The 16,545-nt window shown below is 37.9% G+C and overlaps 2 protein-coding genes across 6 annotated transcripts in view; one reads left to right on the top strand and one right to left on the bottom strand.

The window, feature by feature from the left end:
* The first annotated feature begins 257 nt into the window (after positions 1-257).
* Positions 258-8,800, top strand: LOC104594715 (putative serine/threonine-protein kinase PBL7). Its single transcript, XM_010255149.3, has 5 exons — positions 258-455; positions 1,602-1,795; positions 1,980-2,169; positions 2,281-2,672; positions 8,051-8,800. Exons 1-5 carry the CDS (start codon positions 377-379, stop codon positions 8,393-8,395), a joined length of 1,200 nt encoding a protein of 399 aa, XP_010253451.1. The 5' UTR covers positions 258-376; the 3' UTR covers positions 8,396-8,800.
* A 1,327-nt stretch (positions 8,801-10,127) lies between these two features.
* The window catches only part of LOC104594714 (Ypt/Rab-GAP domain of gyp1p superfamily protein), a 28,640-nt gene continuing 22,222 nt past the window's right edge, over positions 10,128-16,545 (bottom strand). For 4 of the 5 annotated variants that reach the window (XM_010255144.3, XM_010255145.3, XM_010255147.3 and 1 more), the window contains 5 exons: positions 16,241-16,321; positions 15,568-15,669; positions 12,155-12,279; positions 11,941-12,061; positions 10,128-10,593 (listed from right to left, as the gene is read on the bottom strand). In XM_010255144.3, the coding sequence (XP_010253446.1) occupies positions 10,480-10,593; positions 11,941-12,061; positions 12,155-12,279; positions 15,568-15,669; positions 16,241-16,321 (543 nt within the window). In that variant the 3' untranslated portion in view covers positions 10,128-10,479. Of the gene's footprint in view, positions 10,594-11,940; positions 12,062-12,154; positions 12,290-15,567; positions 15,670-16,240; positions 16,322-16,545 lie in introns of those variants that run through there. The other variant, XR_016082250.1, reaches the window with a different exon arrangement.

Raw genomic sequence — 16,545 nt, 5'->3', positions numbered from 1 at the left:
CCACGTCACTCATCCACAAGCCTAAAAGACGATGATCGTCTAGGTAACGGAAGACGCGTCTAGAAAAGCCTTCCTCCGCAAAGACAAAACCCCTTGATCAGGGCTGAGACGCGTTTTGATTCGAGTTTGGACCGAAAAATGGCTCCTATTTTTGGAAAACGCGATGGTCGTAGAATAAAAATAAAAAATACGTATAATAAAATACATTTTATATTGTATAATATAAATATAAAATGAACGAAATTAAGTAAATACGAAAATTCGGAGATAAATATAAAAGTGGCTCCCTCCCTCTCAATTCGTGTTTGGTTTGCCTCTGTTGGTTCTCTGTCGCTCACTCACACTCTGCAGGGCGCAGGTCAGAGGAGAGGGAAACATGGGCTGGTTTCCCTGCTCTGGAAATCCGAATAAGGCTAAAAAGAAGAAGCCCATTGATCGGATCGAATCCAATCCAGGTATTTGAGAAAAGATTTATCGGAAAGGAATAGAAACAAACTAGAATCATGCAATTCAATCAGGCAGTCATTTCCTTATTTTATTTATCAATGGTAGAATCGCTCCACCTTTTTTTGTTTCAATCTTTTGTATTAGCCATTTTCTCTTTCTCCGCTGTGTTTGTTGTGGTCACAATGGTTATTTGGATCGTCTTATCTGAACCCATTTAGGGTTTTGAATTACTGTATTGAATCTTTTGAGATATGGGGTTTCGTTAAGTAGAACCATTGGCTTCTTCAACTTGGATACGTTTTTCCATGTTTGCCTCCATCTCTGTTTTTATTTTATTTTATTTGGTTTTTAGCTGTCTACGATTATCCCGCACGTAGATCGTTCTGGTTAGTCGTCGTGTTATTATGATTCTGGCGGGGAAACCCACTATGCGTTTGTCAATTAAATTTGGAAAATTGCGTGTTTTCTCAGTTAGATTGATCTGGATTGACTTCTGGTGATGGGTATTCACTCATCCCTTGTTCTGTTTTTTTAGTCTTCTTTGTTTAATTGTCTTCAAACTATTTTATTTTTATCTACTTAGGCCTCTTAAACCATAGGTGTTACCCGCAATCATTTGGTTTATTCATCCTGGTGATAGGATTAACTATCTGTTCCTCCTCCTTCCCTTGATTGGTTTGTAGATAATACGGCTTCTATTGAAGCTAAATGTGCCTCCTCCTTCTTTGTCAAGTGGAGGATAAACAAAAAAAATGAACTTATATGAGCGAGATGGGTCTGGGATTAATTTTTCTTTTGATCAGCTATGGAGTCCAATAACTGAAGGAACCACCATCTTATTTACTCCAAATTAGTTTTCCTTCTTGGAATTTATTAGTGTTTTACTAAGCGCTGAATCTATTTCAGGTGTTTTAAATGTTGTAGGACAGGATTGCGGTAATAGAAGCAATACTCGGTACTCTGTGTGTAGATTTTCTAATCCAAATCCTTCTTGAATGTTCATGTTGTCTTTTGTATTTTCTTGTTGTTTGGTAATGTCAGTGTTCTAGTTGCCTATGGTGCGAGAATCAAAATGCTTTATGTACATCATGTCATCTTCTTTGTTGGTCTTATAATGATGTTAATTATGAATCTTTTTTTTTTCTTCTTTCCAGAGAAATTGCAGATTAGTCCCCCATTGGATGAGAAGAAAGAGGGGCCCAAGGATGGAGGATCAGATCACATAGCAGCACAGACATTTACATTTCGTGAATTGGCAGCTGCGACAAAGAATTTCAGGGCAGATTGTTTTTTGGGGGAGGGAGGCTTTGGTCGAGTTTATAAAGGGCGGCTGGAGAGTACCAATCAGGTTGGTCTAATTCATCAAACTTTACCTGTTATAATGAAGTATAGAAAATTAAATTGAGAGCATATATTCACATTGAGGTGACAGCAATAAAGGATTATGCCAATTCAGATGCTGAAATTTGAAGTTTTGAGCCTAATTTTTGGGCTTGTCCTGATACTTGAAATTTCACTATTTGTTGATGTAGATTGTGGCCATCAAACAACTAGATCGAAATGGGTTGCAAGGAAACAGGGAATTTCTTGTTGAAGTATTGATGTTGAGTCTACTTCACCATCGTAACCTGGTTAATCTAATTGGATACTGTGCTGATGGAGATCAGAGGCTTTTGGTTTATGAGTACATGCCATTGGGATCTCTAGAAGATCATCTACATGGTATAGATTACCAATTTTTCACTCAGTTTTTTTTTTTCTACTTGTTTTCTCAATTCCATGCTATTTCTACATTAGGACATGGCAATTGGTCTCATGTGCTTGTTTGTTCAGATCTTCCGCCTGATAAGAAACGACTTGACTGGAACACTAGAATGAAAATAGCCGCTGGTGCTGCAAAGGGATTGGAATATTTGCATGATAAGGCAAACCCCCCTGTTATCTACCGCGATTTGAAATGCTCAAACATTTTGCTTGGTGAGGGGTATTATCCCAAATTATCAGATTTTGGCTTGGCTAAATTGGGCCCTGTGGGAGATAAGACCCATGTATCCACTAGGGTGATGGGAACATATGGATATTGTGCTCCTGAGTATGCAATGACAGGTCAGTTGACACTAAAATCAGACGTATATAGTTTTGGAGTAGTGCTTTTAGAAATCATCACCGGCAGGAAAGCAATTGACAATTCAAAAGCAGCTGGGGAGCAGAACCTTGTTGCATGGGTAAGAGATCCCTATCTTCCTCTCTTCTTTTACTTTCTTTTGTGTTGAGATCCATTTTGAGGTTATTCATCTTTGTATCTAGGGCTAGGTAGTGAATTTCTTAAGTTTTGAATGGGTCCAAGCTCAACCGGAGTCTGATGTGGTCAAAGTTCTTCAAAGCTGGCAACCCAACTTGCATGTTGGGACCAAACCATGAGCACAAACCATTTCTATGGTTGCTTAGATCTTCTATAAGCATAAGGGTACATGCTTAGCAATGTGATTAAATTATTTTTTCTAATTGGAACTGCAAGATGAGGTCTAAAAGGAGATGGCCATAAAGGACCCATTTTGGATGATTAGGTTTATTATGTTAGCATGGTTTATTTTCTGTTTGTGAGTTTTGTCAGAACTTGTTTAAGGTTTATTGAGAGGTGAAGGAATGATAAGGTTTCCAATTCTGCAAAATTTTGGCATTCCTTTCAGGTCAAGCTAGTTTCTTTTTTTTTTTTTTTCAGAATTTCAAATACTTCACCGAAATTTCAATTCATTATCTATTTATGTAAGAAAAAAGTTCTCCTATTTGGGTCAAAATAGGGATGTTACCTATATGTCCTAATTTGATACATGAAAGGATGATGGGGATAATCTGAACCTCATCATCTATTAAATATGGATTAGTCATGTATTCAATTCCCAGTCCACATCAACTCTTTCGTCCCACCTTGTCTTATTTTCTTAGGGATGTCAATGGGGTAAGTGGGTTAATCAGGTAACCGCTGTGCCCCTATAGGAACAGGTTTGTCATGGGTGTGAGTTTGTGGTATATTGTGCATGCTGTTTGTATTGTCATTCCATGAAGATTTCGTCTTATAAAAGTTTCAACTATTCTTACTTTATTTCATAATTGGGTCAAGTAGTGGGGGTTCCCTACATATCCTACTTCAATGCATGGAAGGATGATATGAACCATCATCAAGTAAATATGGATCATTCATGTATTCAACCCCCAGTCCACATCAACCCTTTTACTCCACCTTGTATTGGTTGTTTTAGGGATGTCAATGTAGCAGCTAGGTTAATCAGGTTAGGGCCCTGCTTCTATAGGAACAGGATTGTTATGGGCATCAGTTTGGGTTATTGTGTGCATGTTGTATTTTCATGCCATGAAGATCTTGCCTTTTTATATAGATTCCATTTGTTCTTACCTTTTTCCCCCTAAAATGTTCTCTCTTTCAAATAACTTTGTTTTTAATTTCTTAATGCCTTTTTTGCTTGGAGTGCAATTTCATCAGCATTGGTGAAAAAAGTATGGGCGTGCAAATTCTGGCTTACTTTTGTTTTAGATTATACTTTGTTTTGTTGTTTGTAGTGAAGAAGTAAAATAAAATGCGAGGCAAAGTAAAACCTAAAGAAAAAGTTAACCAGAGTTAGCATTATCTTTATTTACATCCCCATGCATTTGTACCAGTACAAATGAAATTGCATTGCAAACAAACTTCATTTCTCTTCATGTTTTGTGGTGTATATAATTGAGTAATGAATAGAGGGTGGGCCTTGGCGCAACTGTTGGATTGCTCCATTGTGACCTCGGTGACCAGGGTTCAAATCTTGGAAACAGCCTCTCTGTATGTGCAGGGGTAAGGCGGCATGCATCTATCCCTCCCCAGACCATGCATTGGCAGGATCCTTGTGCACTAGGCTGCCCTTTTTTTTTATAATGGAGTAATGAATACCTTTGCATGCATTGTACTTTTATTACCATATTTTATTGGTTAGAAACTTCTTCTTGGTGATAAAAGCAAGGTGTTACACAAAGTTGGGTGTAGCACGGCCTCAGAAATCCATTACAGAAATATAATTGAGCTTTTATATACTTTTAATATCGTTTATCTCCTCCAAAACTCCCCAATGTCCTAAATCGCCAACCAGTCCACAGCTTGATTTGCTTCTCTATGAATCTCAATGTATGGAATCTCCATCCTAGCTTCCTGTTTTACATTGCAACAATTTCAAACAATGCTTGTAGTGCTCCATGAGGGTTCAATAATTTTTCTTATACTATCAAAGTATCAATAGTAATTTAGAATCCCCATATATTCTGATTTGTGTTGAATAATTTTTGGCAGTCCATGCCTCAGCAATGTTTATTGTTGCCTTGCCAACAGGCTGGGCTTTAATTCCTAAAATGTGGCTATTGTTGTTGTGGGGTATCCACCCTACTGCATAGAAACTTTATACTACATATATTCTTCTCTCTGCATCATGCAATATATGTTCAGATTTGTAGGAGATATCTGTCAAATCTGAGGTCTCTTGTACATATTTTTCCTATTTAAATTATTATATTATAAACATTTTCCCTTTCCATTACCAAAAATAAAACCGATTTCTTTTGTAAGAGCAAAAGCAGTGCATAAGAGGTACTTTAAGGCCATAAAACTAAGCATGTGATGAATTAATGTGCTGTTGATATTATGTTGAATTGTCAAGAGACTCAAGACAAGGTAATTATGCCCTCTAATAGATACAAAACATAATGCAGTTGCCAACTTGAAAGGTGAAAGAAACTTCATCGTCAATTAGGCATATAGCATCAAAGCTACTTACATATTATTAGATGGAAATGCTTAGTTCCATATTGTGAAGCCATCCAAGATTTTTGCCATTTGGAGAATGTAGTCATTGCAAAAACTGTAAATTTGTCTTGTATTCAAAGGGAAATTGATAATAGATCCTTGGAAGCCCAACACATGTTAACTAAGGATTCTAAGAAAAGAATTGGGCTTGCAGCAATGCTATTAAAAAGGTCATAGTTTAAAATGTCCATTGTCTACATATTTCCATTTCCATGGGTATCAACATGAAATATTACTGGAATCATTTTACTCTCCAATGAAAACAACTGGCACCATCTGGAATATATGAGATAGTATTATAACATGGTGAGTTGAAAACAAAGTTGTAGATATGTGGGGTAACAGTATTGTTGCCCACCTAATGGAAATGAAATCCACATTGAGCTTGGTTGAAATTTTTGTTTGATGTAGCAGTAAGTCTTGGCTTTTGTTTCTGTAACTAATTATTTGATTGATCTGTTAGAATCATTTACAATTTCTGTGAGATGAACTTTATTATTATTATTTTTTTTATCAATAACACTTTCATTAAATCATCAATAGAAGATTTACAAGAGGAAGACAAACACACTTATCTTCCAAGAGCAACAAAGAACCTCAAGAAAAGGAAAAAAAAAACACTAAAGTTACAGCATAGCCCAAAACAGTGAATCCCTTTCTGCCCCTTGTTTAGCCAAACCGTCAGCTAGGGAATTAGCCGATCTTTTAACCCAACATGTCTTAACTTCCATCTCCCACACCAGCCACTTGAATTTCCTCCTCTCATTGTTGTACTTCCATAAGCCATTGTGATCTTTAATCAGCCACCCTATCACCACCTCTGAATCCCCTTCAATTATGAGTTTCCTGATGTTCAACTCCTTAGCTTTCCGGACTCCTTTCATAACTGCAAAGATCTCAAATCTGAGTCACCCACTCCAATTGGGCCTGAGAAAATGGCAGAAATGACCCCATTTTCATCCCTAAAAACACCCCCAATCCCCGATTGTCCCGGATTTCCCCTACTACACCCATCAAAGTTTAATTTCAATAATCCACCAGGTGGAGGGGTCCAAGTTCACAGGAAAACTTCATAGCATATTATTTTGTCTATTAACCTCCTAGTCTTTTTTTTTATGAGTAACTGGCAAAAAGTTTTTAAAATAATTATTTTCTCAAATCTGTATACATCAACTCCCCCCCCCCCCCCAATTCCCCAAAGTAGACTTTACTTTTCCCATCCCATGTTTTGTCAAGGCATCTGCTAGTCCATTTGAGACTTAAAATCCCAAGTTGATGAAATAATTCTGCCTCTTTCACGTTCCTATTACTGCCAAGGGGCCTTTTTTTCCCCTCATATTCTGAATCCATCCCACCACCATTTTACTCAATCGTCAGGTTTGTATAATTTAGTTCTTTTAAGTATTGCTAGCAATTGCTCAATTTGAGTTACATGGTCTATTGGACCAGAAAATAAGGCTGTGATGTCTCCATTGTGATCCCTAAAGACATCCTATCCTTGATGGGCCCGCATTACCCCTGCTCCAGCTATCAAAGTTTAACTTGATTAAGTTTGGAGGAGCCGAGGAGGTTCTTATTGGGAAATTACCACAGCCCTAGTAGTATAAGAGTTGGCCACCCATTGCTACTTTTTTTGATGTGGCGTCATCAGTTAAGAAATCATTAAAAATTCCTATTGTGTTCACCCAATGTACCACTTACTTGATGGTTTGGAACAAGATAACAATCTAACATGTGTATCTATTGCTTCTTTTATCATTTCATAAGACATCATTGTACATATGTACTTATTTCCACCACGTCTAGAATTTTTACAATATTACCTTACATCTCCAACTTCTTTCCTATATTTGGATAATCAATATTTCCACCAAACATGACATTTACACCATGAAGATGGTTATGGCCAGCCCATGCATGACATCCCATGTCTAGAGATTGGAATGCACCCATCATTCTGACCAAGAATCAATTTGAGACATTCGGATGGCACTGGTGGATAAAGTTGTAGAACCTTCACAGTACTCTCAGATGGTCCAAAAAATAATGCATAATTCGGATGGTTAGAATTAATCATGCCAATTTTAGATTTAAGCACCATCTCATGCCGAGTTTGTTTGCATGCATGACATGTAGCCAGCTCATGGGGGCAAGAAATTACCATTTATTGTTATTTTACAAATACTGTATTTGGTGCTCAGAAAAGAGGGGGGGGGGGGAGAGAGAGAGAGAGAGAGATGTCCGCAAGTTAGAGAAGACATGCATTGGGGGGAAAACTTCTGCTCTCCGAATCAGCTTAGCAACTCAAAACTAAAAAAAGGAAGTTACAAACTTCAACCCTGTTTTGTAATAAAACAGTTCCTAAACTACCCCATTTGAGTTAATATAAAACTATAATAACATCCTATATCAGGCATGAATATAAATAGAATAAGGTACAAAATAAACATTAGGCAGCACTACTTAACAATTACCAATTGTCCTGCTCCGAGTAATCTCTCTCTCCCCCACACACACATGCACACATTGTACTTGCAAACATCGACAAGAGTTGGGTCATGGAAGAAACTGGTTATATCCCATTGCTGACATGCTCATCTGAAATGAAAAGACTGAGAAATTTTGGTTGTTTCGTGGTCTCAAACAAGCTTGGTTGGCTGATTTTACAAGAATATTCCTTGCAAAGATGAAACATTTTTTAAAATGATGGCTAATACAGTTCTTTGAGAACACCCACCCATTTCCTCTGTTTGATTGCAGGCAAGGCCATTGTTCAAAGACCGGAGAAAGTTCGCACAGATGGCAGATCCAATGCTTCAGGGTCAATATCCTGTACGAGGCTTGTACCAAGCGCTTGCTGTTGCTGCAATGTGTGTTCAGGAACAGCCCACCATGCGGCCCCTGATAGCAGATGTTGTCACAGCTCTGAGTTACCTTGCTTCACAAAAATATGATCCCGAAAGCCAGCCACTCCAAATCTCCCGAATGCTACCCCCCACTCCCCCTCGAACCAAAAAGGATAGTGATAAGAGGATCAATGGTGGTAGTGAATCTGAAAGAGACCAAACCGGAGTGGGTGAAAGAAAATTCTTGTTCATCTCGTGATGAGAAAATTCTGAAACAATCCATAAAAGTGGGTGAAAGAAAATTCTTCGAACACAAGATTGGACTGCTGTCAACCCTCCTGCCCAGTCAACTAGCCATGCATTACTGCTTTGGAAGCGTTTGATCTGATGATTTATCTCGTGATGAGAATGATTTTTGTTTTTTTAATTGTGATCATTGATCACAAGGGTCAGACCTTAGTGGTAAGCTCTTCTTGGCTGCACATACGTACCTGCTTATCAAATTTTGTATCATTTAAGATAACAGGTGTATACCTCCAGTCCCCATGTTTGTGTTCGACATGAAAGTTGCGCTCCACCCTCCCATTTTTCACCCTTTTGATGTACATGCGAGCTTGGGTGCTTGTATCCTTGTATTATTTTATATTACATTTGAGTTACCGTACATGGTTCCCATCAGCATTGTCGCTTGATATTTATTCCTGCAGGACAGATTCCTTGCCTTCTGTGCTGCGTGAGGGGTAACATATCACATACTGTTCTTCAAGTCTATCGGATAGAACGTTGATTTTGTCAAATCATTATGAAGCCGAGTAGTGATCTAAAATCTGACAAGGCAAGGTTCAAAGTATCGATCCTGCCCCTACAGAGGGTGTATCGGGGTTTTCACCAGTTCAGGGGGTGGATGGACCTTAAACCGACCTCTCTACTAGCGTATTGGACATTTCAATATTTTGAACTTATACCAAGGGTCTAGTTTTACAATCTGGATCTCCTACCTACAGGACACTAGTGAAGTGATTGTTTATTTGAAAATTGAAACAGAAGGAACTCAAATCAGGCGTTGTTACAAGGAAAACTTCCCAGAACAACAGAAACGTTCTGTTGGAATATTTATTAGGCCTTTTCTTATCTTTGACACAAATCAGGCTTCACAAATCACAAGTGAGAGGTGACCTTCTCTCACTTTGACACCCATCACGACAGGTGGAAACCGGAAACGTTCTTTTGGCCTATTATTGTATTTTACCAAATGTCAATTGTGCTTAGGATGATGTGTTTAACCCCAAATACGAAATGATCCAAAGAGTTGGATAGCTTGCCTTACCTGTAACTAATTACATGTTGATCTCACGTCCTGAGAAATGGGTGTATCCAATAGAAACGTTTGATTAATGACCAGAGGGGTAGGAAAAAGACGTTCGTTGCAGTTTTCCATTAGTCACTTTCAGAAGAATCTGTTGAGTTAATCTTCTTGATTTAAATGCCGTTGGCCTTGTTTTTCAAATTATTGTAACCCAGGAAAATTACGAAAATGAATTCATTTCCCTTGTTTTACGTGCAACTAATCATCGCCTAAATAGAATTCGCTGGAAAGAGGACCCAATATACCACCAGCAGCACTCGCAACCATTATGTCATATATTGTCAACAACCGAACCATTAAGATCCTTTCCAAAGCTATTGGACTATTCAAATAGTTACCTAATCAACACTTACTAAAACGACTGAAGTTTTCCTCGGCATCTACCAAAGTTCAACTCCATTCCCCTATAATCCCAGCACCTTGGATGGGAGTGAATCCCAGTGGTTAATTATTAAAACATCAGCCAACCAAGCATTTAATTAAATGTGATGCACAAACGCGTAGACACACAATCCCACGTCAACAGTCAAAAACTTGGATGAAAGAGGAGGGCTTATTTTCAATTTAGGAACGACTGTTATTAGTACACAACAAGTACAGAAGTATCACCACCATTTTGGAAGTCTTTTCTAAAATAGGTCCAAGAAATTAAGTATAGAACACCGAAAAAGTCATCCATGGATAAATTTCATGTTTCTTCATTTCCTCACCTAGTATTATTAACTACTTAACAACAAATAATAATGAACGGCCATGTTCTTTATATTGATTTTGTCTAATGAATTACAAACAAGACTATATCTATGCAGATTTTCAACTTGACATTGATACAGAATAAATTAATACCTTCCATGCCCAAAACAGCAGCAGCACCCTTTATACAGGTAGGCTCACGGGAAAAATGATTTTTCTTGTACAATCACTGACATAAGCATATCTCTTCTGGGGGGCATTCATACAGAATTCAGAATGCTCCATTAATTCTCTGCTATTTTTTCCTCTTCTTGATGGCCATTCATCTCTTTCTGCAATGAGCTGTGCACTTGATCGTTGGAGTTTTCACTGGGCTCATCAGCAGTATTTGGTTTCCCCTGTCAAATTCAAATGGCAAAGACAAATATCTAATGATGAAAGCATGTGCCAAAAATCTATGCATGAGATGTGGCATAGCTGATAGAATTTTATTATAATTTAAAAATTAATTACAGATTTACAGTAATTGTGCCAAGCACCCCATTTAAGGTAGCACCAACTACCTTCACCACAACAAAGAACCCTTGGTGATTACAAGGAAGTGCTGTCATATGTAAGTTTCCAATATAATTGTTATCTATTTACCTTTCGTCTTGCTAATGCATCTGCCATACAAATGGTATCTGTATGTAGTTCAATGCAAAAATAGCATTCAATTTCATGGCTAGTTCCCTAGCTTCCTCTCCCAACATTTTAATTCCAGGTTGAGAAAGATGCTTGCCAAATACATCAAACTCCAATGTGATAAATATGATAAATGATTTGTCCAGAGAGAATGCCCAGTAAAAATGAGTGGTTAGATCCCAAAGTTTTTTCATCCTCATTATTCCCAGAGTGGTTAGATCCTCATTATTTATGGGTGGAAGATAGGTCTAGGTCTAAACAAAAATAAGACAAACCTGAAGGTTAGGTTGCCATGCAGTACATATTTTTTTTTTTGATGAATCCATGCAGTACATATTTTGCAATGGGTTTAAGCCACAACTCAAAAATCTAACCTAGTTGAGTCCCCAAGCAACACCAACACCACCCAGCAGTTACATGATTGCATGCAAGATAAGGGCAGCCCAGTACACCAGGCTCCCGCCAATGTGGGGTCTGGGGAGGGACAGATGCACACAACCTTAGCACATACAGAGAGGCTGTTTCTAAGATTTGAACCCAACCCAAAATCATTGACTTATAGCAGTTACATGATTGCATTTAAGATAAGGGCAGCCCAGTACACCAGGCTCCCGCCAATGCGAGCACATACAGAGGCTGTTTCCAAGATTTGAACCCTGGTCACCTAGGTCACAATGGAGCAACCCAACCTTTGTGCCAAGGCCCACCATTGCAGCCTTACGGCCCTTACCCCTTACCATGAAAGAATGTTTGCCTCCACCCGAAAAGATTTAACCACTGCAATGATCTTTCTGTTCATACCAAAGAAGTTAGTCTAAATTTGGGTGGTTAACGGGAAAGGCTTTTGATTATTGTAAAGAGATTCCCTTTTTGGTTGATAAGTAATGCAAAGCATCATTGCAGGTTTTATGTGAACTTTATTGGAGCAAATATGTGTTTGCATAGTTTTGTTTTGTTTTTTTTTTTTTTGTGTGTGGAGGGGTGAACAATTCTTAGATGCAACTGCATCTGTGATAAATGGTGACCAAGGGCTACCATGTCAGTCATCCAAAAAAGCTTACCTTGTTCTTGTCACGCCAACCAAGACCAAATGGCCTTGAAAGCAAACTGATTTTTCTCGGGGGCAAGTCCTGTGTGGTCTCCTGATTAATACGTACTGGTGAAGAATCTGAATGCACAGAACTGCAATACGAACAACCCTCAGAAGAGGCAACAATACTAAAGGGAAAAAAAACTAACATATGGTACTGATGGCCTCCTGATTAGTATATGTACCGTGGAGAAGGTTGTGCTTTAGCTTGGCCAGATTGATATTGCAAGGTCGCCTCCAGCATGGTTTCAGCCATAACAGCCCTCTTTTCCATTTGTGCAAGTGAAGCCATAGCTTCTTCATATTTTTCCTGCATACATCTGGTTCTGATAAGAAAGGTAAAACATACATAAAATGGAAAGGAAAAATATAAGGACCTGATATCTTGATATACTGCATCTAGAGGGTAGGACAGGCACAGAATTAATTGAAGTTATAAGAAGCTAGCTCTCACAAACCATGGAGAGGTATGCTTTGCTTATATACATATATATGGGAAAATCTATGCTGCCAGAAAAACATGATACTAGAAAGGCTTGAAACAATCAAAAAGCACCATGAATTTTGATAAACACCAACTGATTGGTTACCCCTTTTATGATACCGATCACACATACAAGATAATTAAGCATAAGAAACTGTTCTGTTTGAATGCTTAATAAAAAAAATCCATGTATTTCTTTCTGTGACAGGGCTATGCAATGAATAGCTTAACTCACTTCAATAAAGACTTGTCCCAGTTAAATGGAGTTGGATACATGATTCCATTTTGTGATTTCACACTATGAAGGGTGATATACATTGTTAAATTACTAGCCTAGTTATTGCATGCCCTAAGCTCCTCTGTATCCTTCAACTTGCAGCAGATCACTTTTTATTGGTATAGTATGTTTTCTAATATGCATACCACCATGACCATCTTAGCTTACTTACCCTCATTTTATCACCAATCAAGGTTACTCCCAGATTCCCACAAATGGGCTCATTTCTAGTCCTATACTTTTTTTTATTGTTAATAGTGTAATTTTATTGGTTATTCTAAAAAATTTGCCTTTTGTTAGGCCAAGTCTTCACTACCTAATCCCTTTACATTCCCCATTAGTTACACACCCCAAAACACTGGTTTCATAGTTACTCCTTGTTTTATGACTGAGTCAGAAAGAGTGCTAGCTGTTCTTGGTACCCAACTTTGCTCCTATCCCTAACTCCCTTGCTAAACTGTTTATTTCTCTTAATATGTACCTGCAATGCCAAGACCCTTGACTGTATTTCCTTGATCCTTTTTAGGTTTATCATGTTGAACATAGGTTCTAGTCTCAGAGAAGCCACTGTTCAAAAAGAGAGAGAGAGAGAGAGAAAGGTTAGGAGCACATCCAGTTCACCCCTCCCAAGACCCAAATAGCTGGGACCAACATTGGGTAATGGCCATGGCCTCCATACGCCTTCAGCCAAGAAGAAATGATAGATGGATAGATTTCAATGCCATAAGTGTAAAGGCTGAAAACCACTTGCGCATCGTGGGCGAATGCCCCCAATTTCATGTTTTAGTATTAATTTCCCATTTATGCTCTGATAGGAAATACAAAACCATCATTTTACAGTGCTAGAATTTCTTGACGATGAAACTATGGGTGCACCAAAATCAATTTGCTCCTTCTATCATTCATTAGAAAGTTATATTTGCGTTTTCTTCTTGGGGTTCAATCTAAAAAGAACATAGCGGTATCAATTTCAACAAGATCTGATTAGACACTTTTCCAATCCTTCACCCCCCCCCCCGGCTAGGAATTTCTCTTGGATAAACAATGGACTAAAATGATACTTCCAGTAGGACCCTTAAGGTTTTAATGGTAGATCTTTGGGAAAATAAACCCTCTGGGTTAGGACAATTTGTATTTGATGGGGAAAATAGCATAGCTTGAGCATACATAAAGCCTATTGGCAAGGCATATTGCACAAAAGCGGATACAAATATGGAAAAAGAGAAAGAAACCATGTAAAAAGGAATCCAAATTTCTACCAATTTTTTGCACCGGTAGCAATTTCATAATTTTTGAATGATACCCATTCTGAATAATTTGAATCACTTGGAAGTTATTTTCTAGCCTGTTGGTGTCTTAGGAATAGGGTTAATAATCTTGAAGGGTCAAAGTAGTTTGGAGAAACTTGGGTTTTCAGAAAATTATCAAAAAAAAAAAAAGAAAAAACTTTTGAGTTTTCAGAACTTTTAAAATCGTTATTAGTAACAATTGTTAATTTATATAAAAATGAGATATTAAAAGGTAACTTTTCTCAAATGTGCAGCAGATCTGGACTCCCGAGATTTTGTAAATCTAACGTGTTTTGAGAGAGTTATGATCATTTTAGTGATAGGGTGTCAGCATATGCTGGGTTTTAAATATTTAGGATCAGTAATGGGTATTTAAGTTCTTTTAGGAATTTCAAAACCCCATGGATTACCCATGCGTTTGTCTTTTTTTTTATGAATACCCATGTGCTTGTCTTAGTTTCAAAGCAATTAGAAATTTTTTTATGGACAGTCCTAGTTGAAATTGGAATCTGTGATGGAAGATCCAAGCCTAAAGAGAGTCTCTAAATAGTCATTGCAATTGAAATTTTAGTGCCAGTTTAATGAATAAAACCTAATTTAGTAAATTGCGGTTACGGGAGCTTGCTCCAAGTCTGTCCCCTGCAGGTGCAGCATCTTCTTTCTTCTCTTTCTTTCTTTTTTTTTTTTTTTTGATAACTAACTCAAAGTCTTTTTAAAAGAGGAAAATACAATGATATGCAAGAGACCCTAAGAGTGGTAGGAGATCTACCCCTTCCATATATATGTCATATCTAAATTATTTCCTGCCTACCATGAACACCCTAGTAGGACTTCTCTTTCCCATTCAACATCAGTCCCGTCACCCAGATGAACCTTTTTTTTCTTTTGATCAATAACTTTAAGATTTCATTAGAATATGCAAGAAGTAGAAGCTAAAATACAAGGAGTAAAGGAGGTACAGAACAAAGATTGTGAGAGATAAAATATCTTATCCCTCCCCATCCCACCCCAAAAGCATTTACTTCTCTGCCCAGAACAAAGAATCTCTCCCCACCCCTTGTTTTAGCTAATGCATCACCTACAGATTTTGCATCTCTCTTAACCCGTCCAATTCTTAGTTCCATGACTATGGTTTTTTTATAATAGGATTTTATTAGAGAATGGAGGTCTCTGGTTAGCCACTTGATTCATTTCTTTTCATTGTTGAAGAGCCACATCTGTGACCAATTGATTACCAGCTTTGAGTCTCCCTCCACATAGTAGTTAACAATTAAAAAGGTCTACTGAAGACATTGGATGGAGCAACGGTTTTGAGAAAAGCACTTGGAAGCTATTATTGATTAAAATAGAAACTTCTTTGGGAGATAAAAGCACTGTTTTGAGATGGATCCCAGGGGACTGAATGCTATTATAAAATCCAAACCCTTGAAATAAAGAGAATCTCTCCATGTCCTACTAAATTTAGATACTTCCCCAAGTGAATTATTTCAAGTGAGAAATGAATCTCCTTATCTAAAATGAGCTCATATATTAGAAACAAGAAAGAACCTGAAGCACGTTGGTAGCATATCTCTGAGCAGCTGCATCTCGTTCCGCTAATCTACGAGCATCCTCTGTTACCTTTTGCTCTTGCTCCACCCGCATTAGGACCTATAGTAATATTGGATCAGATTGTAGATTATCATGATATAAGTACATTTTTCTGGCGAATTTTAGTGCAGAACAAAGAAACATAACATATTTTTGCTATGCAAATGGGTTACAGAATTGGGGCAGCCCTCCCCCAACTGAAACCACCCAATCCCTGGTGGAGGCAGGATTTAATCCCATGTCTCTGATAGAACTAGCCAGAACAAGGAACAATAACATAAAAGAATATCAAAAAGTTGGCAGACAAGGAAACAAGTATTAAAAACTAGGAACTGCATTTTTTCTTGGAAGTATTTTAGGCAGACATCTCAGAGCAAATCCATCATCATAAGAGGTTTTCATCTTTCGAGAAGCCAGGAAACCATGAGGAAATTTCAAAAGAAACAACAGAAGGGAACAGTTAGCAAGCTTTGTCGTTCAATCTCAACAAACAAGAGGTGGGCATTAAAAAAGATAAAAATAAGAGGGACAAACAATGCTCAGGATCTTGGGTTCACTTTGCTTGTGTTTCATGTAACTAAGAACCACCTTCACCAAATAGATGAAGGATAAAACTCAGAAGAAATGAAACCTGAAGCATGGCACGCTCTTGTTCCTGTTTATCTGATAAGGCCTGCCGTAGCTCTGCTACCTCTTGCTCCAGCTGCTCCACCTGTATGAGAAAAGAAAATTTCAAAGATTTTATAAGCAAGACAACTGACATTCGTTTGCAAAGTAGAGAAAACTGTCCCCTTCCACACATACAAACACGCAAATAAGCACGAACTAAAGAGTGAAATTTAAATTCTTAATAGAAGATATACAGAAGAAAAGTTGACAAGAAAACTATTAGAGAAGGCCATTACCAAGTGTTCGTCCCAGCTATTTGGGGTCTTG

This window comes from Nelumbo nucifera, chromosome 2, assembly GCF_055504915.1.
Source record: "Nelumbo nucifera cultivar China Antique chromosome 2, China Antique-T2T, whole genome shotgun sequence".
Taxonomy (NCBI): Eukaryota; Viridiplantae; Streptophyta; class Magnoliopsida; order Proteales; family Nelumbonaceae; genus Nelumbo; species Nelumbo nucifera.
This window is presented reverse-complemented; position numbering and strand designations above follow the sequence as displayed.